The sequence below is a fragment of the Aspergillus tanneri genome, assembly GCF_003426965.1.
Source record: "Aspergillus tanneri strain NIH1004 chromosome Unknown AapTan_1_pilon_pilon_pilon, whole genome shotgun sequence".
In the NCBI taxonomy this organism is placed as follows: Eukaryota; Fungi; Ascomycota; class Eurotiomycetes; order Eurotiales; family Aspergillaceae; genus Aspergillus; species Aspergillus tanneri.
In genome coordinates this window covers 4,989,444-5,013,833 of record NW_022984628.1, presented here as the reverse complement: position 1 = coordinate 5,013,833, position 24,390 = coordinate 4,989,444, and the positions used below count along the sequence as shown (strand labels likewise).

At 46.8% G+C, this 24,390-nt stretch overlaps 10 protein-coding genes across 10 annotated transcripts; 5 read left to right on the top strand and 5 right to left on the bottom strand.

Annotated features, from left to right (window-relative positions):
- Positions 1 to 953: 953 nt before the first annotated feature.
- On the top strand, positions 954 to 2,283 carry ATNIH1004_003625 (arrestin C-terminal domain-containing protein; the record flags this gene model as incomplete). The annotated part of the gene is made up of 3 exons (XM_033568301.1): positions 954 to 1,031; positions 1,094 to 1,978; positions 2,041 to 2,283. The coding sequence occupies 3 exons, from the start codon at positions 954 to 956 to the stop codon at positions 2,281 to 2,283; spliced, it is 1,206 nt and encodes a 401-aa protein (XP_033430296.1).
- Positions 2,284 to 2,903: 620 nt separating this feature from the next.
- ATNIH1004_003624 (uncharacterized protein) lies at positions 2,904 to 3,225 on the bottom strand (the record flags this gene model as incomplete). Its single annotated transcript, XM_033568300.1, has 2 exons — positions 2,904 to 3,095; positions 3,175 to 3,225. 2 exons carry the CDS (start codon positions 3,223 to 3,225, stop codon positions 2,904 to 2,906), a joined length of 243 nt encoding a protein of 80 aa, XP_033430295.1.
- Positions 3,226 to 3,484: 259 nt separating this feature from the next.
- On the top strand, positions 3,485 to 4,977 carry SEN54 (tRNA-splicing endonuclease subunit SEN54 family protein; the record flags this gene model as incomplete). Its single annotated transcript, XM_033568299.1, has 3 exons — positions 3,485 to 3,600; positions 3,673 to 4,472; positions 4,529 to 4,977. 3 exons carry the CDS (start codon positions 3,485 to 3,487, stop codon positions 4,975 to 4,977), a joined length of 1,365 nt encoding a protein of 454 aa, XP_033430294.1.
- A 571-nt stretch (positions 4,978 to 5,548) lies between these two features.
- TCEB1 (elongin C) lies at positions 5,549 to 5,947 on the bottom strand (the record flags this gene model as incomplete). Its single annotated transcript, XM_033568298.1, has 2 exons — positions 5,549 to 5,736; positions 5,821 to 5,947. The coding sequence occupies 2 exons, from the start codon at positions 5,945 to 5,947 to the stop codon at positions 5,549 to 5,551; spliced, it is 315 nt and encodes a 104-aa protein (XP_033430293.1).
- Positions 5,948 to 6,531: 584 nt separating this feature from the next.
- ATNIH1004_003621 (SDR family NAD(P)-dependent oxidoreductase) lies at positions 6,532 to 7,523 on the top strand (the record flags this gene model as incomplete). The annotated part of the gene is made up of 4 exons (XM_033568297.1): positions 6,532 to 6,852; positions 6,914 to 7,172; positions 7,258 to 7,311; positions 7,366 to 7,523. The coding sequence occupies 4 exons, from the start codon at positions 6,532 to 6,534 to the stop codon at positions 7,521 to 7,523; spliced, it is 792 nt and encodes a 263-aa protein (XP_033430292.1).
- A 349-nt stretch (positions 7,524 to 7,872) lies between these two features.
- Positions 7,873 to 10,383, bottom strand: UBA2 (E1 ubiquitin-activating protein ubaB; the record flags this gene model as incomplete). Its single annotated transcript, XM_033568296.1, has 10 exons — positions 7,873 to 8,149; positions 8,201 to 8,544; positions 8,607 to 8,719; positions 8,783 to 8,958; positions 9,020 to 9,299; positions 9,354 to 9,418; positions 9,474 to 9,598; positions 9,652 to 9,903; positions 10,030 to 10,200; positions 10,291 to 10,383. 10 exons carry the CDS (start codon positions 10,381 to 10,383, stop codon positions 7,873 to 7,875), a joined length of 1,896 nt encoding a protein of 631 aa, XP_033430291.1.
- A 4,841-nt stretch (positions 10,384 to 15,224) lies between these two features.
- On the top strand, positions 15,225 to 16,675 carry ATNIH1004_003619 (queuosine 5'-phosphate N-glycosylase/hydrolase; the record flags this gene model as incomplete). Its single annotated transcript, XM_033568295.1, has 4 exons — positions 15,225 to 15,642; positions 15,715 to 15,869; positions 15,939 to 16,170; positions 16,233 to 16,675. The coding sequence occupies 4 exons, from the start codon at positions 15,225 to 15,227 to the stop codon at positions 16,673 to 16,675; spliced, it is 1,248 nt and encodes a 415-aa protein (XP_033430290.1).
- A 417-nt stretch (positions 16,676 to 17,092) lies between these two features.
- ATNIH1004_003618 (uncharacterized protein) lies at positions 17,093 to 18,523 on the bottom strand (the record flags this gene model as incomplete). The annotated part of the gene is made up of 2 exons (XM_033568294.1): positions 17,093 to 18,254; positions 18,339 to 18,523. 2 exons carry the CDS (start codon positions 18,521 to 18,523, stop codon positions 17,093 to 17,095), a joined length of 1,347 nt encoding a protein of 448 aa, XP_033430289.1.
- A 304-nt stretch (positions 18,524 to 18,827) lies between these two features.
- On the top strand, positions 18,828 to 19,626 carry cyp5 (putative peptidyl-prolyl cis-trans isomerase; the record flags this gene model as incomplete). The annotated part of the gene is made up of 3 exons (XM_033568293.1): positions 18,828 to 18,839; positions 18,915 to 18,980; positions 19,066 to 19,626. The coding sequence occupies 3 exons, from the start codon at positions 18,828 to 18,830 to the stop codon at positions 19,624 to 19,626; spliced, it is 639 nt and encodes a 212-aa protein (XP_033430288.1).
- A 935-nt stretch (positions 19,627 to 20,561) lies between these two features.
- Positions 20,562 to 22,014, bottom strand: zpr1 (zinc finger-containing protein ZPR1; the record flags this gene model as incomplete). Its single annotated transcript, XM_033568292.1, has 2 exons — positions 20,562 to 21,845; positions 21,898 to 22,014. 2 exons carry the CDS (start codon positions 22,012 to 22,014, stop codon positions 20,562 to 20,564), a joined length of 1,401 nt encoding a protein of 466 aa, XP_033430287.1.
- Positions 22,015 to 24,390: the final 2,376 nt, after the last annotated feature.

Sequence of the window (24,390 nt, the reverse complement as noted above, 5' to 3'; positions counted from 1 at the left end):
GCGTGTATTAGCGACAACCCAAGGGCCTCATTTACATACGCACGTCGACTTCAGGACCTCAGAAGGCCATGTATTGGACACTCTACTGCCGATGTGAATATCGATCGGAAAGTCCAATCCCCTATTCCATCATGTGCCGAAGGACCAAAACCCCCTTCGTTCCAGGATTCCCACGTCTTTTCGAGGATGGTCTAGATCACCCTATGTGAACAGTTGAGAGTGCTCGTGCTCAACAGAAAGAAGATCGAGCAAAAGAAAAAAAAGAAAAGAAAGAAAGAAAGAAAAGAGATTCATAGCGGGGAATGTTGAACGTAGGTCTTGTAGATCATACCTGCTAGGAGAGTAATATATCATTAAGGACACTGTAACTCAACAAGGCCGCAGGATAACAACACATACGGTAGAACAACCCCTCAATACTTATTGGATGGGGTGAATCGCGTGCTTCAGGGATTAAGCGGACAGACCAGGTCGAAACTGGAGTTTGCAGAGGGCCATTCTCCGATTGCTTGCAGATCCCTGACAGCAGAAGAGGCGAGGCTGGCCGTAGCCGCTGCGAATGCGTCCCCATCACCTTTCACCACCCCACATTGGCGGTAATAAACAGTTCCCTCTTTGCGACACCCGTCTCCATTTCAACGGCTTCTAGTTTCACCACTTCTGATCCTGCGACATCTGCATCTTCTGACTCCAGAATAGCAGGTCCAGGTCTGCTGGTACTCCAATCGACTCGCTCACCCTTCCTAGCTCGAGTCCGAGGAGCCGCTTACTGCACCTGCAGGCAAGGCTCCCGGCGCAGCGCGATCAAGCGGCAATCGCTCGTCAACTCTGATCTCTATGTACCTTCTCAAGGTATCTAGGTTGTCGAGGTCGTCTACCGCCCGGAAAGCTCCCGGAGTGCATTACCCTCAAGTGCCGCGTGCCCATGGTGGTGCGGGTACAGCGCTCTCATCATGGCCGCCTTCGTGCGAGTGTCGGGCCCGCCGAATGGTAATTTTTTGATCGGTTACCCAGGTATATCAGCGACGATGGTGAGTCTCTCCCTTGTTTTCCTAAGTTCACTGCCAGTTCTCCCTACTAAACATTACCTCAGCCGCGTATTGAAGGTAAAGTCGAAATCAGGCCAAGTGTCGGCGTCACCGCTCCCGTCCACGTATCACTTATTACAATATCGCTTCATCGGCGCGAGACAATACATCCTTCGGCAGATTCGATGACCAAAAAGCGCCTGGCACCTCCTAGGAAGGAAATCACGGACACCGTGGGCAAGGAAATGCTCCTCTTTCGCTGTCCAGCCGGTCGAGAATACGAAGAGGTCATTTCAATGGATTTGCCATTTGTGCTTTTTATCCCATTCGGGCGTGGGGGGCCAGATGCATCCAGGAGGGTTCCCCCCGCCAGCATGCAGCTCCCTAGCCGCACGGCGGAGACATACTATGAGATTGTGGTGATGGTTCAACAGGGACATTCGGAGCAGAGGAAGTATTCATTCCCTGTACCTATTACTCGATATGATACGTTGTCCACATTCGGAATGTACAATCGCCCCGAGTCCGCAGAAAGAGTGTCGGATCACTTGGTTACGTTGGGGATATCATTACCGAGATGGTCCTATGGCCCTCTTGACCCAGTGAGCGTCTACGTGAAGCTTTCACCCAACCCGGATTGGATAAGTAAGGCTAGGAAGGTTACAATAAGCAAGATCACCATTGGGATCGACGAGGAGATCATATTCAATCATGAAGGCGACGAACCACAAAGAAAAGTGAAAACATTAACGAAGAGAACTGAGCCGGTCGGGGTGAAACTGCCACCGTCAGGTTTTTTGACAAATCTCGGACTTGTGTTCCCGGCAAAAGATATGCGAGATGCAGAAGGAATCCTACCCAGAGGCAAAGCCGCTTTTCCTATGTATGCTGTTAGCGGCTTCACAACCACAGCGAGTCTCTATAAGATCGAATACTATCTGACGGTAAAGGTTTGTCTTCCCCATTCTCTCTTCGGTTTCTAGCTTACAACTCACTCATTCTGACCTCATAGGCTCACCTAACGTCCGCACGAGACATTGTCATTCGCCACCCAATTGTTGTTTGTCCTCTTGACCACGCCGGGTGCAAAGAGGAAATGGAAGCTATCGAGCTAGCGGCTCGAGAAGCCGTTCATGTGAATCCTGACAACCCCATGTTGCCGCTTCCTTCAATAGTACGGCCTACGGATCAGAACGCCCTGCGCCACCTTGGCGTAGCGATTGTCGGTAAACAAAAGAAGCCACTAATAGACTGAGCGAGTCTATCTACGTCCAAGCATTTAATCGGCCACCAGTATAAACAAACCCACCTACACTCGCTCGTAGTGAACCTATGCAATACCCAATCTATATACCAGCCCACCAGAGAGACGAGGCTGGGGAACACGTGACGGGAGACTGCGTCGCAATCACTCCTGATTACATCATGCTATCCAGCATAGCCTGATCATGTCTTACGAATGCATGGGTCCGGAGTTAAACCTTTCTGCCTTTTGGTTGTTGCATGGTGTTTCTGATAGCCTTTGATTCTTGTCTTCTTTGCTGGCGGGGGAAAATCGGGGGTGTTTGGGTTAGCTTTGGTTAGCTCCAGGAAGGAGCCTTCTTTCGGCCAAAGGGCCACTCGATTTTCTGTGTGGCTTTCAAACGGTGTAACCCCAATTTAATGTGTAAGATTTACAGCCCAGATCTTGATACCAGCCACCATTCCTATCTGATGAATTGAATTCATAAAATGTGGACTCTCGCCTCGTATGCAGTATCATGTCAAGTAGTTGGCATAGGCCTGCGAACTCCACATTCCCCCTAAATTGTTGCCTTGCGTCATCTCGGGCACATAGCGAGTCTGCATTTTGGAAGCCTATTTGTTTTAAGAGCTCTAGGATGCTTTATTTCCGATTTCCAAAAACCCCAGCGCAAGGCTTAATGTGTCAGGGTCTAATTCGGGGACATCATAGTCTCTATGGCGGTCGATATTCTGAAGGTTGTCTTTGAGAATTTCGAGAATTGCTTGATATTGCGAGGAGCTGGGACCGAAGGTGTTAAGTGCATTGTTGAGATTCACGGAGATCTGAATATATGACGTTAGAAAAGGGCATAGAGCTAGTGAGGGATAAGACATGGTAATGTGGAGAATGTGTGCAACACACCTGAGATAGAATCTCATTGTAATTGAGTTTATTACCAGTAAAATTAGACATTATATGTACAACAACTAAGAAAAAGACTAAGCTCTCCCAGCCTTTGGTCCGATCAAGCTGCGAGGCGTGAAGGAAGGAAGAACGGGTTGAAGAGAAGATGCGGGTGGATCTGATGATCTGATAAGCTCGGGCCAACGAGATTTTTATTGCGTATCTATCCAGCTCCTAGACTTCCGTCACGCGCATCGCGCCTTGTTTTTCTCTTTCACCCCAACGAGCCAAACAATACTTAGACCACTAGAGCTCTTTTCCGACCAAGATGACAGATAATGATGAAGCTGCCATTAATCTTTCCTCCCATGACTCCGCGGCACACTTCGAAACCGACCTGTCGGATGAGACGCAGGACTTTCGCATGTTGAACAATATCTCATTGTCAGTCATTTCCAGTGTCTCCTTGGTTACCATTGTCCATCATAATATACCACCTACTGACCATTGCTGCAGCCTCACAGACACAGCTCAAACAAGTCTCCCCAAACGCGGTGAAAAAGATTTCGAACCAAATCCCACCCTCCTACAAGCCGATATCCTCGCTGCCTCACGGCAGGCTATGCACAATGCTCTCTCACATCCCCGAGTACATCATCCAAAAAACAAAGTTGTAGGGTTCTATACACCTGACGGCGCGGCACCCCCACCGTCTCTACTCTCGTCCAAAACGATAGACACTATTGCGGAGGATAATGCTAATGCACCGCAAAACCGCGCGGAGACGGACGCCCAAAAGACAAAACAGGCAGACGGAGGGATTGGTAATGTACCGTCTGAGTCGTGCGTCTGTATACCGAATCCAAAGGGCCAATTCTTCAAGACCTTAGGCCGTACAGACCGGTGGAACCGAGTATGGCTCCTTCCAGAGGAGGCACTTTATCTATTGGAAAGAGGCAGTTTGGATATTAGATGGCCTTCCTCGTTAGCAGGTTGTAATGATGAATGCGAGGCAGAGGGATCTTCCATTCCGATGAGCCTGCAGGCTGCATATTCATGTTTCATTGGATGCGGGGGGCTGACGATGGAGAGGTTCTCGGTTTACACGGGTCTGAAACGTTTAGGTTATTCGGTCATTCGAGCACCCGGGTGGTATGATGATGATACGGATACGGGCACGGACCCTGAAACTGCAGAAATGTCAAGACAAGGTCCAGGGTTAGCAGGGATTTATGGACGATTCTTGGAATGGTTCTACAAATCCAATACCACAGCTGTGGGGCCCCTCGTAGGCCCTGGAATCCATCGTAACTATAGTGAGTTATTTTCTCCCCCTGTATATGGGCGACATGGTGGTTCTAAACCCTTACAGATGACATCTACCGCAAGCTAGCTTTTATCCCTTGGTATGACCCCGTTGCTCTTACCGCTCAACCACGTACATCCCCGCCATTCCGTGTCGTGTTCCATATCTACAAACCGTCAACGCCATTCCGCAAGACTGCCCCTCCTCCTCCGGACTTCCGAATCGCTGTTGTCAACGCTCGTACACAAACGACCGTGCCTACCCTGGCCCAGATAGGAAGTCTACTCGACAGTACACCGTTGGACCCACCGCAGGGCGAGAGAATGAACCGTAACCTCTATATGCGCCTGCGACAAGGGTACCGTAATGTCATAATGGCCGTCGTGGATCAAGGGGTCGTGAGTTATCTCCGGATTGCCGATGCGGCATTTGGAAAGGAAAAAGTATATGAAGACAAGGCACCGAAAGGAAACAAAAGGAGCGGGGTTTCACGGCCCGCTCCAAAAGGTCGATGAGGGCTGGCCGATTCATTGCAAACAAAGGGTTTGACATCTATATTTAATGCTGCTTCCTGTGGGCCATGAAGTGAGAGGCATGTTTCTCCTGGAGTAAGGTCCTGCCACCCATGGAACAGTGGATATGAGGACTAAATAGAAGGGAGATTTGTCTTGACTGATCTGCCATCTTCTTTAGAACGTCCGTCCATAAAGTAAGGTCGGATGTTAGATGCCAGATGGCTAAGCTTGTGTCTAGACGCCTGTGGCGGCTTTGCAAGACACGATTCTGCTAGGCAGCAGGGGAAGAGCCAGAGCCGTTCGATATTGTCCTCAGGATACTGATGACTTTATGCTGCTCTTAAATACCTGATAAGAAATATACACTGGAAGCCTCAACAGCGTCTCAATATATTCACTGTAAAAAATAAAAAGAAAGAAAGAAAGAAAACTCTTTCAGAGAACCCAACTCGCTCGAAATATTCGTGGCAAATTCATTTCCCATAAATCATCACAATAGCCAATAATCCCTAGACACCATTGACATCAGCCTTAGCAAGTCCCAAACGGTTTGATAGGTATACCGACCTTATTACGTATCCAGATAATCAGCCGCCATCAACAACTCCAAGCACAGCTCTGGTGGGATATCCATATCTGGCACATTGCTCTGATCCTTATTCTTTAGATTGTAGAAGAAATATTCGCACACTTTCTCTAGGACAATCCCACTGATATTTTCCAGTACGCAACGACCCGTCAAGGCTTCGGAGAATTTACCTATCCCAGAAAACAATAGTTAGAAAATTGTTATATCTCATAGTCAAAAACGAGAGAGATGGCAAAAAAAAAAAAATTACTAACTCGACGGCTCAAGCATGCGTCGTATCGTACCCGAAACACACGCTGTACCTCTGGGAATGACAAATTCGAATCCATCCCCTGACACTAAGGTCACGTATTCGGACTGTTGGGCTGCTGAAGAAGCCATTTTCAAGATGTGGAGAAAGTAAACTGTGGGCCGCGTTGAGAGGAAGAATAAAATGGTGCCTTAGAATAAGAAGCGCGTGGTCTCAGGATGATGGTCCGTGCTGAAGCTTTCGATAATGGAGTTTGGTTTGCTGCATCAAGCCTACTTTCTACTTCGTCCTGATTCCAGTGATGTCATCAGAGGCCTTTGTCTATTTTCTTTTTTTTTTTAATGAATCTCACTATAACTCTATATCAGTATCTCACACAGCCTGGAAAATATAACAGTACAATCATTCACCTCTTGTGGTATACTGTTTTTAAATAATGAAAGGTGACCCGAAGCAGCCTGTCCTGCATTTCAATAGTTGACATCCGAACAGATAATATCCAGCTCTACTGTGCATAAAAATGAGTTATATACGGTGTTCTTGCCTTAATGGCGCACCAGTATCATCTCTACTCTGTCAAAATCTATCTTCACCCATTCGGCGTCATTTACCATCTCCTACATCGCATTTATCTAACAGGGCCATCTCATCAGCGCCAGCCAAAGACAAGCTCCCTATTTCCAAATCTTCAAACAAACTCTCTGGCCGAACTTGCATGATAACAGGTGGGACATCCGGCATCGGGTTCGCAATAGCAGAGAGATTCCTCCAAGAAGGCTCAGAACGAATCATCATAGTTGGCCGATCTTACGAACGACTTCTAAATGCTGCTGTTCGACTAGATGACTATACATCTTCAGTCAATAGCGGACTGAAGCCCAGGATACCAAAAGAAGAGCACCCAAAGCAAGACCCAGCAACGGGAACTCCCCAGCCAAGACAGGGCACATTAGTTTCCACATCAGATAGAATCAGCTTACTCGTGGGCGATGTATCAGACACAAGGTCATGGATGCGAGAGTTAGAAAAGGCGATGGTGAACTCCACTCCCATCCCTAGATAGATAATATCAACAGATCTAACAATATATCAAATAGCAACCGGTCGACATTCTTGTCAATGCGGCTGGAATCTCAGTATCCAATATTCTTCCAAAGACCGAACCAGTCGAAATCTCCCACATTTTACGCACAAACCTTGAGGGAGCTATGCTAACCTCGCGCGCTCTACTTCGCGCCTCGATCCGCAATCGAATCAGAAACCGCAGTGCCAACGGCGAATCCGACCCCGCCAAAACTTCAAGATGTATCATCAACATCTCTTCCCTACTTGCACTCAAAGGGGGGAACTGGGGCGGTGCCATATGCCGCCTCTAAAGCTGGTCTGTTGGGACTGACACGTTCTTTGTGTGTGGAGGCTGCGAGTTCGTTTAGGGATGTAGTCGTTCGTTCGAATGCTATTATTCCGGGGTACATTGAGACGCCGATGACTGCAGGTGGGTTTCTTTGAGGTTTAGAAAATTTAAAGGCATCGTCTTATACTTCTCCAGACTTTGGCCAAGGTGAAACATCTCGACTGAAAGACAGCATCCCTTTACAACGCTTTGGTCTTCCTCATGAAGTCGCAGATGCAGCCGTGTTTCTGGCTCGAAATGAGTATGCTAATAATTGCGTGGTGAATCTTGATGGGGGATTGAGTGCTGTGTGAGAATAATGGTGTTACTGGGCGAGGACACAAGAAGCTCGATTGATGAGCATGTGAATCTAAACCCTATCTTTTGCCTTGATACTAATTCTTAGGGAGCTGTCTACTGAGACAGACATTCTTACACTGAAGTCAAATACTAAGTTCTATTTTGAGCAAACTCTTCGTGTTCATAGTGTATGTTACAGGAGAAAAGGAGGAATGAAGATAACCCAACGTGACCCAAAGACCTTCAAAGGTGCCTTTAGAAGGAAAAGGGAGAGAAATTTATAGTGACAAAATTTTGAATATGATAGAATGAGAATATTAGAGAATGCCCGGTTCACAAGTACTCTTTTAGATCAATTTTCATTCAGTCATCATCAATTAAAATAGCACCGCCCTGAGCCTCATCCAGAACGATGGGGCGTGCTCCGTCACCATCGGCGACTGACACACTCGCCATCCGTTTGGCACGGTCGTTGCCGTTGCTGAGACCGGCCTCTTCGGCGTCGCGTTTGCGTTTGTTAAGACCCAAGGTACCATTGGTATGCTCATCAGTAGTAGGTGCAGGTGCCTTTGGCTTGAGGGGGATCTGTGGAACTTTGTCTAGGGAGACAGGTCTCTGTTCATCGGGGGACGATTCGCACCTAGAAATAAGTTAGCAAATGCCCAATAAACAGCGCAAGATTCTAAGTTACTTTTTAGTGACCGCAATGAGCTCGAGATTCACCCGTGGTTCGTCATCCTCTTCGTCGACGATGATAATGAAGCTTTCATCTTTGACTCCAAGATCTGACAACTTCTTGGGAAGGTTATCTTCGAGGTCTGGGTCATAGACTACGCCTAAATCAGTGCTGATTGAAAATTCTTCGCCGTAGCCCAATTTCAGACGGAGAATATCTTCAACCAGGTTGCCGACTGTAGCACATTCGGGATCAAACTTCAACCTGCCATGGGCAACCGAACAGACTGGGCAATTGGGATTTGGAGGTTTCAAAGAGTCAGAATTTATCGCACGGACACCCGACCGCTCGAGGAAGACCTGGTTTTGGTAGACAGAATAAGTTAATATCACTCTAGTAGCCAGAATGTTGAACCACATACCATCTTCGCACTGTCATAGTCGCCATTTAGTACTTTCATTGCCTGGAGGACACAAAGGCCGGCGGTCATGGCATTTGTAGTTGCAATCGCCGGGATAATATTACCCGCCATCTCTGAAAAATGAATCAACATGGGTAAAAAATTTGGACCAGGGGAATGGGATTGATATATCATACGTTTAGTATCAAACTTGGATTTTGGATCAATTCCAAATATCGAAGCCCGCAAGTTAGCGCTTGCCGTGACAAAGTCCAGCGTGTCGACATCATCCTTGTCAAAGTCTAGGACTGGCCTAACATCGCTTGTCTTTCTCTCTTGAAGAATTTTTAGACGGTTACATAATCGATCCAAGCTATTATGTAGTAAGCATCATGCGTGCCAGACCGGACGAGGAAGGGAGTTGTATGGCACACCTGTCTTTGAAAACGACGAGATCTTCTGTCAGCGACCATACTCTTTGATCCTCAACGGAGACGGCAGACTGAATGTCGGCAGACTCCTCTTGCAGCTTTCCAAAATCCAGCGGCGTTGGAGGGTCGCGAACTTTCCACATATCCTCCATTCCGCGTAGCCGGTCTATATCGTATATGAAAACCTTTTCGAATACCCTTCGTGCAAAATCGGGGGATCCCATCGACTGACGAATTTCTTTGAGAGCTTGTGCCTCCTTGCGGAGATTGGCGATCTCTTCCGCTAGAATGGACTCAGAAGCTGAATCGCACGGGGTCAATTTAACATACGACTCACCATTTTCCGCATCTTCCGAGTGATCTAGCTCTGGTGTCTCATCTTCACCTATTCCAAAAAGCTCACTGCAGAAGTTTAGGACAAATCTAGGAAGGTTCAGAGACGTCTGGGGCCGCTTACGGAAAGAGATAGCTTTTGGCCCAGACGATGCAGTGGATGGGTTGGCTAGGCGTGCTGCGTATAGTGCAAACCGGGAATGACTTGGGCACTTCCTTAGAAGTACAATCGTAGCACTCCGTTACACCCTGCTGATGGTCAATAAAAGTTACCTCGACCGGAGCCGGTAATCTATCGTGACCACAATAAAACCTGCCTTTTTGATGACCTGAACTTGGCCATTAAAACCTGTCGTCCCGCTTTCAATCAACGGTACATCAGCCGCTAGACACATTCTGTTGACGTGTCGACGGGCATCCAAATTGTCTAAGGCATTAAACACAATATCAAAAGTCGCGAACCAATCCACGTTGAACTGGCTATCCTTAATGTTCGCATGATAGGCATTTAGCTTCGCTTTTGGCTGGAATTTGTGAGCAGCTTCTTTCGCAACCTGCATCATTCGAGTAGAAAGGTCAGTTCTCTCTCCTAAAAAAGAAATATCGTGGAAAAAGGGCGCCGGACAAGGACAGGGCGTTCGCGAGATAGAAGGCAGGGAGGAGGATGGAGGGTGGCGCACCAACGCTTTCGACTTCTTGATGTGTTCGTATCGGAAGAGAAACTGACGGTTCAGGTTGCTTAGATCGATCGTATCGAGGTCGATGATGTGAATCTCTCCAAACCCGGAGAGCAGGAGGTTCTTGAGTAGCTCGCAGCCGATGCCGCCCGCGCCTACGAGGAGAACACGCGACTAGATAATTCCAAAGAGAATGCTGTCAGCAAAGGAAGCGCACCAGTTAAGCCCATCGGAGAGCCCGGAGAGGTTCAAAGGAGATTAAACATGGGTGAAAAGGTTCATAGGAACGCCTGCTACCTCTTTAATGCGCCTGGATAATGTCCCGAGGGAACGCTGGGAGTAAGTGTCCCGCGCCATAGCTGCGCGAAGATTAACAGAGTCAAAGGAAAGGTAGAGAATGTTAGAACCAGTGGAAAGGCATTGCCAAATGCCAAGGGGAGCTTGAAGGAGGAATTGGAGATGGGGAGGAGAGCGAAGGAGGATGAAGGGAAGATGAAAGTGAGACTCTTTTTGTTGCTGGAGCTGAAGCCGCATAAGAGAAGGTGCGCCGAAGCCACCGAAATGACGACAGCCATTTCTTGAAACCAGAATTTGCTTTTTTGCTTGATAGGGTAAATTACATTTTTTTGTTCTGTGATTTTCCATTGTGCACTTCTAACCCAACAATCCTATGTAGTTCTTTATAGTAATTTCAAACGCGCATTGTCGCCAGTGGAAACCCTCTACTTGCCATCTTCTTTCTTCCACTCTCTTGTGGTCTGCCATTCAACCAGAAGGCATTGCCCAAGGTCATATCCACTATAAACCTCTCTCGTTCCTGCAGCATCTATTGGACACATCAGATACTATTGCAAAATCAATCAGACCAGGCACCTGATTGATACGAGCTTTCAGTTGCACGCCCCCAAGGAGAAGTACCTCGTTAATTTGTTTGCTGCAGTCGCAAACGAGAGTTCACTATAGAGAGCATTACGTAACTGTTTGTACCAGTTTGCATAGCTTCATACATTGCATCATCAATCGTCTTTCCACATCTAACCTCCTCTAGCATTATTACCTTAAACGAATAAAGAAAGAGTTAGCAAACACTCGTCTTACTCTTACAGATGTTCTGCTAGTGGGTTGATTGAATCCGTCAGCCCTGGCTTGCCTCAGGCACTCAGGCCCTCCTCGGCATCGGAACAGGAATATTCCAGAATTCCCTAGTCCCCCAAGATCACGTGGTTATGAATGGATATTGGAATATCGCCAAGCATGGGCGCCTTCCCCCCGGTTCGACCTCGCTTAGTCATCATTTATGTAAGCTAGCTCTTAGTCGTAAGTTAGCAGCCACACGGTCACCCATTCAATGGAATAAGCAACCGCTTCCAACAATGGATGGATAGGATGTATTCCTTAGGCTGCATGTGGCACTATGGTATATATACATATAACGTATCCTGTAAGCGAGTCGGGTACCTCTGTATTACATATGAAATGGCCCTGTTTAGGACCTTAATACCCCAACCTTTACTAGTTATACCACTACCAAGGATAAAGCAATGATGACGGTCCCAAACAGAGTTGCTCTGATTGTGTGCTGGGAACATACCAGGAACAGCTGGGATTTCCTGTGGGCTATGATGATGATATAGTGTCCAGCTTTTTATCCTTAACCTCTTCCTGCGGCGCAGCTAACTATTCGGTGACTTCGCCTCCTCCTGCGACAGTCCCTTAGAGCGCTACAGCAACTGCTATGCAATCGACGGCCGCTGGAGCATCCAAGCCATGTAGCAGTACTTATATGGTTTCGGAAGGTGATGACTGCCATTCTATTGGTTGTTCCTAGCAGGTCTCCACTGTAGAATGCTGTACCTTAACAACCTTGAAACATGAATCCTCCACTTTGCTGAGGAGGGGACAAAATTGTGCATGCCTTACAAGTGTGATTTCTACACTGTTAAGGAAGATGGTACATGCTACGGTATTAGGGAGGCATACAATTACACATTTACCAGGTCCCAGTTGATACCCTGGAATGTCGATATTAGTAGGGGATATGACAATCTTGAGATGCTTGTTGGCCACTAGATCTATGTTAGGTCCCTGGTGATGTCAGTGCCCCCAGCATACAAGAACTCCACCAGGACAGACATCGGTGCCCTCATTTTCCTGCTTTATTTTAAATGCCACTGTGGACGACAGCTGCTTTCAACCTTCGTCATGGATCTGGATATCTGTTGACACCAAAACAAACAGCACGGGGCGGTTAAGCACTCAGTACTCGGGAGTTTTTGTATCTTCTATCGGCAGTTTAAACACTTACACACCGTCCACTAACCCTACTCCGAAGCCATAAGTAGTATGGTAATAGGGTTGTACCGATTTTCATATGCCTCAAGGTAAGAGCCCGTCTGGATTCGAGTTCAAGATGTGACATAAAGACTGGACGATGTTTTATTAATTCATGTCAACATTGCTAACCATTGGGACATCCCGGTTAAAAGCATGTGTATTCCTAGAATCCTGCCTTGAACGGAGACTGTTCCGGCCTGTTCGTATTTATTCACATCCTTATTTCGTTTTCTTGGAGCTCTTGCTGATATCTGCTGACAATAAAGTTAGCGAAGGTATATTTGTACAGCGAGGAGGGACCACCGCCACTGCTTCGCACACTGCCAGCCGCACTAATACTTCTGTCACACAGAGTACAAGCAGTGGACTTCCAGGTCCAATAATTACTGGAATCCCGGATGACTGCAGCAAATCGATGATGCAGAATGATGGAAAGTATTGCCAAGACATGGCGGACGAAGCAAATATCTCCCTGGATTGTCTCTACAAGTGAACCCCATCCTAAACACGAAGAAGGGTAAATGTTAAGGAGTCTTGCTAGAGAGGCATGCCGTATTGGATCCGCTTCTAATATGTGTAAATAGTTATGTGGTCTATAGTATATCCTGTTGCAGTATGGAAGATTTAAAGTTTTTTGATGAATAGACATGCTAACTAGATAAAATTTTATACGCCCTGAATTAAAAGGCTGCTAATTCCTTTTTACTTAAAGGGTGGTTATAGCTTCCCAGGTTGAATTATTAGAAAATAGCACTTTGTCTTTTACTAAGACAGATGAGCTGTTATTGGGCTCCTTCTGGGCCGCTTTCCACAAGTCCTCTATGGAAAGCTTATCTGTGTGCCAGCGCCGGGAGACGTAGAAACTACAAATAAGCTGCTAAAGGTGAACGCGCAGGTAGCATTAACCCACTAGAGTTTTGTCTGGGTCGTAGTCTGAGTTAACAGCCTAAACCCACGAGTTATTTGCCCGTCGCGAATCCCAAACCAATGCTGCAGCGTCGTGATCCAGATACAAGAAAATATTCTAGAGAATCCATTCTGTAATTCCCTTGGAGATAGCATCAATCGTCCCTTCCTACATGTCTATCCATAGAAGTGGTACTTGTTTCTTAGGTAGCTAATATCGGAGATGAATAAACTGCTTGCACAATCTGTTCAAGGTTTCCAGGAAGCTTTTATTATCACTGGTCTCAGAGGTCAATCTAGGGGCTCTATATCCCACCTTGCTTGGACGGCGGTTCTGGTGATATAGCATTAAAAGCCATGTGTATTAGATGGGAATGCTTTTAGTCATAAGACTCGCAGCGTTCAGAATTCGCTGTTATCCACGGAGGGTTTTTAAACATTGCATAACCCATTGGTTTTTGCCATCGCCTTCCTGCCACAACTGGCGCAGCCAGGGGTGTCCGTTGCTCAAATGTTATGGCCAAATCCGGTCTGTTCCCAATCTTAACTAATTTATCTCCTTGTCGGAAATTCTCCCCATCTGCATTCTTGATTGCATCAGCTTTACATTATTCATATAGATAATCCAGGAAAAACTCAAGGCACTTAAGTATTCAGTGCAGTATTAAGCAGAACTCTCCTCCAGAGCCTCTAGAGCATCATGATGGGCCTCTTCTTTATCAAGGTAAGTTTACCCCAATAGCGGCTCTGTAATAAGTCTATCTAAGAGAAAGTAAGCTCCCTGGGTAATTTAGCCGCCTGTTTTAGGTGCTCTTGCTTGTTCAGAGTTGTTGCAGCAGCAAAGTTTGCTTCCTAGATTAAGAGGTTAGGAAAATCGAGAAATCGAACACGATCCTCTGCCAACAGCAGACGGATTGCTTTCAGAAACTCAGAAAGTTGTGAGCAAGCGAGCAGCATCATCGAGATGCCACAAGACGTGGGTTAAAGAAGGGAAGAGGTGCTCCATAGTCTGTGTAAAGATCAGGTTGTAGTTCTCTTGCGGTGGGCGGAGAAGGCTTGGGGCTGGCCGAATTTAGTCCGCCCGCCCTGTGCGGAACCCCAGGCTTGGCAGCGGGCGGCACTCACCTTGACGCCTACTCTTGGCGTCAATAGTTTTTTCCTCAGCAGGGAATGAATAGACTGCATATTTTAAAGTTCTACTTCTTTAGTTAGAGTGGAAGTAGTAAATGACATCCCTGGGGGATTTTTTGAATGCCCTACCCCTTCATTGAGTATTTGAGTAGACTACTAAATATTCTGTATGCAAGATATATTGCAAGAATTTTAAATGCCTCTCAGGGAACAACCAAGGCTTCTCCTTTTCCACGGAGAGAGATCAATATTGCTGCTAGATAGGCTCTAGTATAAGCAATCCAGAAATAATCCACTTTGACCCCCTTTTTGAAAACCCAATTCACCACAACTTGCACAAACTTGGGGCCAGTTTGTGCTTACATAACCTCCCCCCCCTTCAAAAAAAAAAAAAAAATCAACAGGGCTGATGAGATGCATCAAGCATGACTAAACAATTAGTTAAAGTCCTGATATCAGCTGACTGCATATCAGACATCTCTGCTAGTTTTGTACACTTTCACATTCGCTCTCTATTTGGTCTAATTGCTTCTCTGCATACTTAGTACCCACTATCCTATCGGTTGGCGGCGGAATTTGACAATTGCTAGTGTTTTGGATCAACGACAAGCGGCCTCTTCTTGGTGCCTGCCTGAGTGGAGGACCCTATGCGCTAGATGAGCCATTGTTTCTCTCTTCTGGCTTTGATTTTTGAAATTGATTCAACAAGTTGACCCCTCTCCTGCATTGGTTGAGATCCAATTCTCGAGAGGATTTTTATTTTTATTTTTTTTTTCTCGATCTGTAGCCCTCTCTGAATCACGATCTGAACATCAAGCAAGAGCAAAATGTCCGACGATGAAGCTGACCCCGAATTGCTCGCTCTTCTTCGGAAATCTCTTGGATTGGGTGGAGGCCCAGTGAACCCCCGAGCAGCAGAGACGAAGGTCCTAGAGAATGCGCAATTCGTTTTCGACAATGCTATCGACGTCGCTCTGAACCCGTGCAACGTTAAAGCAGCGGCCGAATCGATATGGCGCCAGATGCTGAAGAAAGGCTACTCCACACAGACTTGGTCGCAACATAAGTTGCACCCAAAATCAAAGGATGAGGCCACTGTCGACTTCGTGTTTACCATGGATCTCCTGAATTTCAGCTTCTGGTCCGAGCTATCGCATGACAAGCGATTTGCTATCGAATATCGCGGAACGAAATGGACAGGCTACTGGAGTTTAGTCGCTGCGCTGCAGAGAGCCTTGGACGAAGGTAAGCTTCTTTTTTTAGCGTTGAAAAATGATTCTGGTGTTCAGCGAAATGGGCCAATGCTAAGGCTCGCAGAGATCCCAATTACGACCCCCAAGTTCTGGACGAACGAGGATGAATGCAACGAAGCTTTGCTCAAGCATGTGTTCAGATCTGCAACTGAGGAAGAGATTCCTTTACTCAAAGAGAGGCTTCAATGTCTGCGTGAAGCAGGCCGTGTCCTCTGTAAGGTGTGTCTAGAGCCTTCATATTTCACATCCGTTCAGAGGATCACAGAGCTTACAAGTCAAGCTTCATAGGATTTTGACGGCAGCTTTTTGAATTGCATTTACAGCGCCAACTACTCAGCTGTAGCTCTTGTGAATCTCCTGGCAGAGAGTTTCCCTTGTTTCCGTGACGAAACCACCTTTCAGGGAAAGAGGGTGCGTTTATACAAGCGGGCGCAGATTTTGATCGCTGACCTGTGGGCTTGCTTCAACGGCGAAAGCTTCGGCGAATTCTACGACATTGACAAAATTACAATGTTCGCTGGTACATCAGTCCTATGGTCCCACTATTTGGTTTTATATCATCGTCATTAACAATACGCACAGATTATCGGATCCCTCAAATGCTGCACCAGCTTGGGTGTCTCAGATATTCACCATCACTAGAAACTCATATCCGCAAACAAAAGATCATCCCCAGCGGCTCAACTTGGGAAGTTGAATTGCGTGCAACAAGCATCTGGTGTGTCGAGTTGATCAGGCGAGAAATCGAACGACAACACCCAGAAACCAAGACTATGCTAGTAACAGCTTCAGCCCCGGCAAATGGCAACTCAAGTAACCCTTCGCAGCATCTGGGAACCTTGCAAGACGAGAAGCAGAAATGCAGCACACAGAAACACCACCCAGAGAAAGGCGTGCAAGAACCCAGTGGCCCGGGCTTCAATGCCATTCTCATAGATTTTTTCCTTTATGACACAGTGAAAGAGCTGGAGAGTGATGGAGCAGAGTCAATTCCCCATCACCGGACAAGGAGCATCTGGTACTGAAGCTAGAACCCTTGAATGATCTCCATTCCGTCCCGGCTCTACCCTTGTCAACCTGTTTTTAATATTGGGATAGATGGTTGGTTGGTTGGTCCTTGCATGAAAGATCCTTCTAGACAGTGATACCAACCTTGCTTTTCTTCTGTGGCGGCGCTGAGGCCTTTTGCATATGGGAGCGTCAACTTGCCGGTTTGCTGGCGTTTTTGTCTATCTCTGGTAGGTAGACTCACTTTGGGCCTTCGTGCCTTGCGGAATGATACAATATATCAGAAATATCATGAGGTCCGGATTTTGTAATTGAAAGTTCATATTTTTGACATTCTAAGGGTATCACAAATTACTTCGGACTACCATGTCCACACCAGCTTGTAAATAGCATAATCTAAACACGGGAAAGATTTTGTGTAACAAGATCGTTACTCAACAAGCAGGCTGAGAAATCCTCTCCATTTGCTCGATTCGCGCCATGATATCCGCTTTCCATTCGACATAATCCTCCTGACGGTCTTCACTTAAATAATCCACCCGATCCTGCATCATGGTCCCGAGACCTGGTAGAAGACCTCGGGAAGAATCTTTAGAAAAGAGAGAAGCACGACCTCTCCCCATCATCTTCGTTCGTTTACGTCCACGCAACTCTTCGTCATCGCCACTCGCATTTGAAAGATACGCGTCGTCACCATCCAAGTCGCCTGCCCGCGGAACATTCTCGAACCATTCCTTCCCGTTGGCCCAGTTTTGCTCCATGATCAACGCAATCCACTGATCAACGTCATCGCGGTGCCTTCGCTCCGTCGAAGGAAGACAAAGACTTGTAAGCGCGGTCTGTCGCATTTCCGAAAAGGTCTTCTTATCCATTTTCTTCGCCTCTTCACCCGACTGAGTTTCGGCTGAAGGGCTGGGAGTCCGCCGACGAGCAAGAACAAGGAAATAAATAGCCACGATCAACGCACTCACGAGCTCTCTGAAATCGTCGTCCTTTTCCTTATCTTTAGCAAGCACGACGGGTTCCACGAACTCCAGCATTTCATCATCAAGATTTTCTTCGAGTTTGCTATCAGACAAGAAGTACAAGATGGAAGAAACGCCCGTGAAAACATGGGGTGGAAGTGTCCGTGAAATCGGAGGCCGAGACCAGGTAGTCGTCCGTGGGGCGGGCGTTGACAAGGTTTTGCACACACTCCGAATGCCATCCATCACCCACGAAGGCGCATCAGGGATATCAGTGGAGGCAGAAATGCCATTGGGACGAAACCTAGCCGACACATTTGGCGTTCGTGATGTAGAGAGGCTCTTAATATAGGTATTTGATCTTTGAAAAGGAGTCGACTTGCCGGGGGTATTTTGTAAACCTCGCGGCGTAGCGGCTGTTTTTGAGGGCGTCTGAATCGATTTAGACTCTTTCGTAGGAGTTGACGGAGCGGATCCAGTTCGTGAGGGTGTTCCTTGGGCTGATCTGCCTGTAGTACGCTTTGTACTAGATGAGAGGGATCGGTCAAGGAACGCAAAGAGCTTTTTGTAGGCGCGTGGAGGGCATGGTGGATGGCCGAGCAAAGGAGGTAGTTTGAGGGTTCTGCTTAGTCTAAAAATTTGCAAACAATAATTAGCATTTTATTTCATTTGCGCATAGATAAAGGAACTTGATTTGTATCAATAATTTTTTTACCTTCTGCAAGCAATTTCGGCGCAGGCGTAGGGGCGTGCGATTTCTTCCTCCGGTTTCAGACTACTTGAAAAGCTCCGCGACTGCGCAACTAGTGAGAGAGCCAAGCTGAGGAGTTCTGGAGGCAAATCATTGACATGGGTGGGCAATAGGGTGCCCAATGCTTGCTCGACAGGTCTGTTATTCATCCTGAGCTAGTAGGCTGTCATGGAAAGACGATTGAAGAAGTAGGTAGTGCTGGAAAAGTGGAGCTCGAAAGAATGTAGCAGGGAATGGAAATAGAAATTAAGACCCATTAAGCATGGTCACATAACACAGTATTCTATAGCTCGTAATGCGTGATTGGGACTCTAAAAGTTTACTTACGAAAGCGACAACAGAATGTCGCTATATCGCTGATTGTCATGTGACCGGGTGTTTTGGTTTTGGAAGCTTCATTCTCATCCCCATTTATTCTCGGCTCCAATATACGGCAATTCATAGCACGGCATCATGTCTGTTACTGTGAGTTATAGCTACTATTCCCACGCAAATAAATATTCAGCTGGCATAGACTTATTTACTAATCATAATCTGTAGCTTCATACCACTCACGGCGACGTGAAAGTCGAGCTCTTTTGTGAGGCAGTACCGAAGACAGCAGAGGTAGGTAATAATCATGATTCAGACTTGCTCCAGCCAAAGCTTTCCGCCACATCAAGACGGAATATACTCATGTTTACTTGATTAGAATTTCCTAGCACTCTGCGCTTGCGGCGCATACAACGACACCCCCTTCCACCGTCTAATGCCGGGCTTCATGGTCCAAGGTGGTGATATTTCCCTTGGTCCAGCAGCATCTAGCACTTCGGCATCCACAAAACCTATGTTCCCCTTCGATGATATCCCGAAAGGAGGCACTTCAATCTATCACCCCGCCGCCCTAGACCAGGAAATCCATCTCCCGGCTCTCCGACACAACACGCGCGGAATCCTCTCTATGGCGTCACGACCTGTTAAAGACCGCACGGCTCCTGGGTCCCAGGGCGCGACTGGTACGACAATCAATGGAAGCCAGTTCTTCATTACATTCGCCGCGGCGCCGCATTTAGATGGTGCTAGCACTGTATTCGGAAAGGTGTTAAACTTGACGGCGCAGGACGAGGGTGGCGATGTGTTGAGTTTATTAGAAAAGGCAAATGTGAAGGTGGACAAAAAGGGAAGGGTTGTTCAACCGAAAGAGGGTGAGACGGAACATGAGGCGTTACGGATCAAAAGGGTGACAATCCATGCAAATCCATTTGCGAAGTGAACTGGCTCTTTCGTTTAGACACATCAGCTGGTCCTCCAGTAGAATGGCTATTGGATGATCCTACTTTCCAGGCAAGGTACATGGCGAGAAGTTAAAAGACTTCAGCAACATGGCAAGGGTCGATATAGGAGCGATCGCGAACGCTCTGGCTGGCAGACCATTGTATTCAGATTATGAAAGGCGTCTTGAAGACGTGACTAACAGACGTGTCGACCTGTGCGATTTAATTCAGCTTCCAAGCATCAATGGATAATCGGTATCCAGCGAGTGGCTGCTGATAGCCATCAAAATGCCTACCAAGACATCAAAAATGCTATACTTTCCCAAACTATACGGAATGGAACTGGGACAAAATATTGCGAAGAGTCTCTTAATCATGTACTACTTGCCGAGAAGCAAAGATATGCTAATATACTAAGAGACAAGTAGGCATTAGTTTCATCGTCATTAATTCTATCAATATAGCAACTTGGATAGATTTTTATAGAGCATAGATGATCATTAGGTGCACCTAATAGCATTCATTACTGTATTTTAAGAATAGTTTAATTACGTAGAAACCTTGGGATAGTAACATTGCCATAGCCACCAGATTTCGGAGCAGCACGGAAATCGACCGCACCCATTCCACAAGCATCTATCTCACGTTAGAAAACATTGATTTATCAAACTTTTCTAAGCCACCAAAAGACCAAAACCCACCCCGCCCCCAAAATCCAGATGAAAAAAACCCCATATAAACACATAAAACAAGCCACAGCTGCATCGGATATCTATCAGTGGAAGTAAAATCAGGCATAGTTGGTAGAGGTACCACCATGCATGCATAAGACGTTACAGTATGAGAAGACATAGAAGATCGTGCACATCATGAAGCAACAAAGGCTCATAGGAATAGCCAGAACAGAAAAAGGTAAAACCTCTGGGTATATGGATCATGACTTCTGCTCCTCCACAGGCTGATCCTTCGTCTGCTCATCAGCCTCGTATCCTTCAACCTTCATGTCCTTCAGGCCTAGTTCTTCTTCTTCCTCTTCGGTTCGTTCATATTCCTCGGTCGTGATTTTGGGGTCGACGGCCGGGGCACACATATCTTGGACGTAGCTGTTGGCCATTGGGTCTTCCAGCGTAATGACAAACTTCATCTCCCCTTTGATGGCACTATCAAGACGGCTGAAGAAGCGGTCCCATTTCTCCTTGTCAGAAACCGCCATGCTGTCACCGCCACTACCGGTAGTGTCATCAATGTCAAATATCTGGCCATGAAGCTGGTCCCGGACCTCTGTAAGTAGACCCTCGACAGTAGTAAAACGGCCCCCCAAGGTGCCAGGCTGAACAGTGACCTCCAGCTCATCACTGTGAAGCGCGCAAGTGTCAGATTTCAGAATATCACGAGCAAGATCCACTTCATCCTCGACCTTAAGGGTGATGCGCTTGCCCTTATTAGGAACTTCACCACCGGTCTTAACTTCGCTGGTGCGGTATCCACAGTGATCGCAGGACGTAGCCCAAATATAGACTTCCTTGAAGTACGGAATGTTCACCTTCTTCATATTGACGAAGCATGCCTTATTGCAGCCAGGACATTCCGAAGGGAGACTGTATACCTGACCATCGACAATGTCAAGGTCATCAAGATCATCGGCACTTTCCAGAGTTTTGCCTTCAGTTTTCACTGCATCGGGGTCGGCAGTAATTCCAAGCTCTTCGTTCTGTTCGTGGGTACGGGGGTAATCACGGCGTCGGTATTTGTTTCCTGAGTCACTGGCAGTAGGGGCAATCCAAGAATTGCCGGTAGGATCATCTAGGGAAATTGTGAAGGGATAACCCTCTCTATCAAGGATCTTCTGAAGCTTTTCAATGATCGGCTCAAGTGCATCGTAGAGTTCAGGGGCCTGTTCTTTCCGCAGGGGTTGCTCGCTGGAGAGAGACTCGTGGATCCTTTGAATGACTCCTTCGACCGTCGTCAGTTGGCTCTCGCCCTTTGGCATCTCAATCCCCAAAGATTCAACCTTGAAGGTCGAGACATCGCTTCGAATGACTTGTCGCTGAAGGTCATCCTCATTTTCGACATCCAGTGTGTATTTCGATCCCTGCTCCTGGATCTGGCCGGCGGATTTGACGGAGTTGTTTTTAAAATGGCAGTGTTCGCATTCGAAAGACTCAAGGATAATATCACGGAAGAAAGGCACTCGAAGGAGTAGAAGCTTGGTCAATCCCTATACTCTCCATTAGTTCGCTTCCTTTCCCCCCAGTCATCAATGACCATACATTTTCATGGCAATTCATGCAAAGACTCTCCAGCTGCATTACACCCGTATCATCATCTTGCTCTACCAAGTCACCCGGTTTCTGAAACTGGGACTCGACATTGTCTTCTGCAGACATCGTGATATATGTGAAATATTAATATAAGCGTTAATAAATACGTTCGCGGTACTTATAGCGGATATTAAAGAAACTTTGCGACTAGACGGTCAAACGATAGAAAAATGAGGGGGAGACCAAAATCTAGTTGTCACCGGAACGTTCCTTTTCCTTCTACTATCGCGGCGGGGCAATTTTTTTTTTTTTTTTTTTAGGGGAGGGGGAACGGCGGTGACATTATTAGTCAGCCACAAAAATGACTAGTAACTACGTACATAGTTAAATCAACCAAAGCGAGATACGTGTATTTCTAAGGCGTAAAGTGGTGAGAGCACTAGAATTGGTGATTATATGCAATTGGGACGCCGACATTATGGCACTTGTCCTACCTAGAAAGTCGTAGAATCCAGACCCAAAGCCAATTCCACAACTAGCTGACTATAGGTCGAGCTTAACTTCAAATGAAAGAACATTGTCATAAATTCGACTCATACACCATTCTCCAAAATAGCCATCAACAGTTGATCATCCACGGGAAGTAAGCGCGCGTCCATAGTTCGTTGTCATGTTCCTTGGGAGTAGTTAGCCATGTCATATGATTGCCAGACTTAGGGGAACTTATAAGAAAAAAAAGGGCCGTTCCCTACGAGAGGAAACGGCGGTTCATGGGTTGAAACCAGTCAAGCAAACGTCCGGCATTTGTACCTGTGAACATACAATGGCCACCTTCACCCAAACACTCATTCCTCGAAGCCACACAAAGCTGCTTCATAATCTCAGCAAGAGTATACTCACGTCGCTATACACTTAACCGGTCCATGATGGTACCAGCCCGTTTCCGACTGGAAAGAACAAGACAACAGAAAAGCATTGCAGACAAGCCTAGGCTTTGATCCTCACTTTAGAGAGGTCCCGCAAATGCCCACTATTAGACTTATTGTAATCCCAGTGGGTATAGCGGGAGCGTATTCCATCAACAAAGGACAGAACTTAAGTGTCATAACGGAGGAGGGAGCAACTGGCTTCGCTTCAATCGCAGCAATGTCGACTTGAAAGAAATCGTTAAGGATCATGGAAATGAAGCCACTGTATGACGCAAGAAAAAAGGATGTTGAACGGCATGAAGCATAGTAACAACCCACGAACGCATGCAGTAGTAAGCGTCTCACGTTCCTTATAGGGAGAAGTAAACGCTCATCATTTTGAACCAATCCAGCCAGATACCTTGAGTGCAAGCGCTCCATCTCTCGATTCTTTTTCAGCACGCCGTCCGACTTATACAAATGACATTTCAAAATCCCAGGTCCCATTTCAATGGCCATAATGAGCCTTGAAAGGAGCCCCTGTGTGTAGTACAGTATCCCCGGGGACAGGTTTTTGTTTCCTCTCCGCCCCATCTGAGGATAGGAGGGCATTGGCAGAAGCGGACAAACAACATCCTTAAAAACCGCTTCATTCTCCCCAGAAGGAGGGACGACGAAAAATTCGTCGCCAGGGTCGGCGCCCATCAATCTATTTGCAATCTGCGTTGCAAAGAGATGGTTAACACGGTCGATCAGAATCTTCCCTAGAAGCACAAGTCGGTGGCTGGTGCCGTGACTTGGGGGTTTCTAGCCTCTGAAAGGAGAGAATTAATTGAGTATCAGGAGTTGGAGAGTAGGTACGAGACGCCTAGGCTTCTCGAGGTTGGAAACATGTACGGGATTGTAGACATTTATTGAACGGGAAAATGTGTCAACAACCACATAAAAGGCAACAGAATTCCGCATTCATGATTGATCAACAGCCGGAACGAGACAACAAGCCGAAGAATCTGGCGGTATTGCATAGGCAGCAATCACTGGCCAAGAGCCATTAAGTATAGAAAGCAAATGAACCTCGCTGCAACCATATTTGGATTAAACACCTTGGTGATATCAAATATTAGGCTGATCCTGACGAGTGGATTCATGTGACATCCCGACTTCATGGCTGCGCGTAGGCAAAAGTCCGAAGACCATATTGTTGTGTTCGATTTGATCAAGCTGCAATGCATAATTCTCGCACCTGCACCTGTGCCCCCGTTCGTATTCCCATACATGGCCGTCAAGAGTATCCCAAAGACAACCCACAACAACTGGGTGCCCGACATGTTTCACCTACTGTCGCTCCCAACTGCCCAATGTTCAAGCATAGAAAACCCATCCATTATGATCAGCGTGTAACGCCCAGCATTGGTGAACCGACGCGTGTCCTTTTCAGAAACTTTAGACGCATGGTAGACCGTCTTTTACTATCTTAGGCTCTGGACATCGGAAACCGTTCATCTCCTCGAGTCCTTCAAGGATCGATTCAACTAGTTGGTGACTCCGCCACGCAATACCGCGAAACTTCTGCCACAGTGGCATTTGACCGACT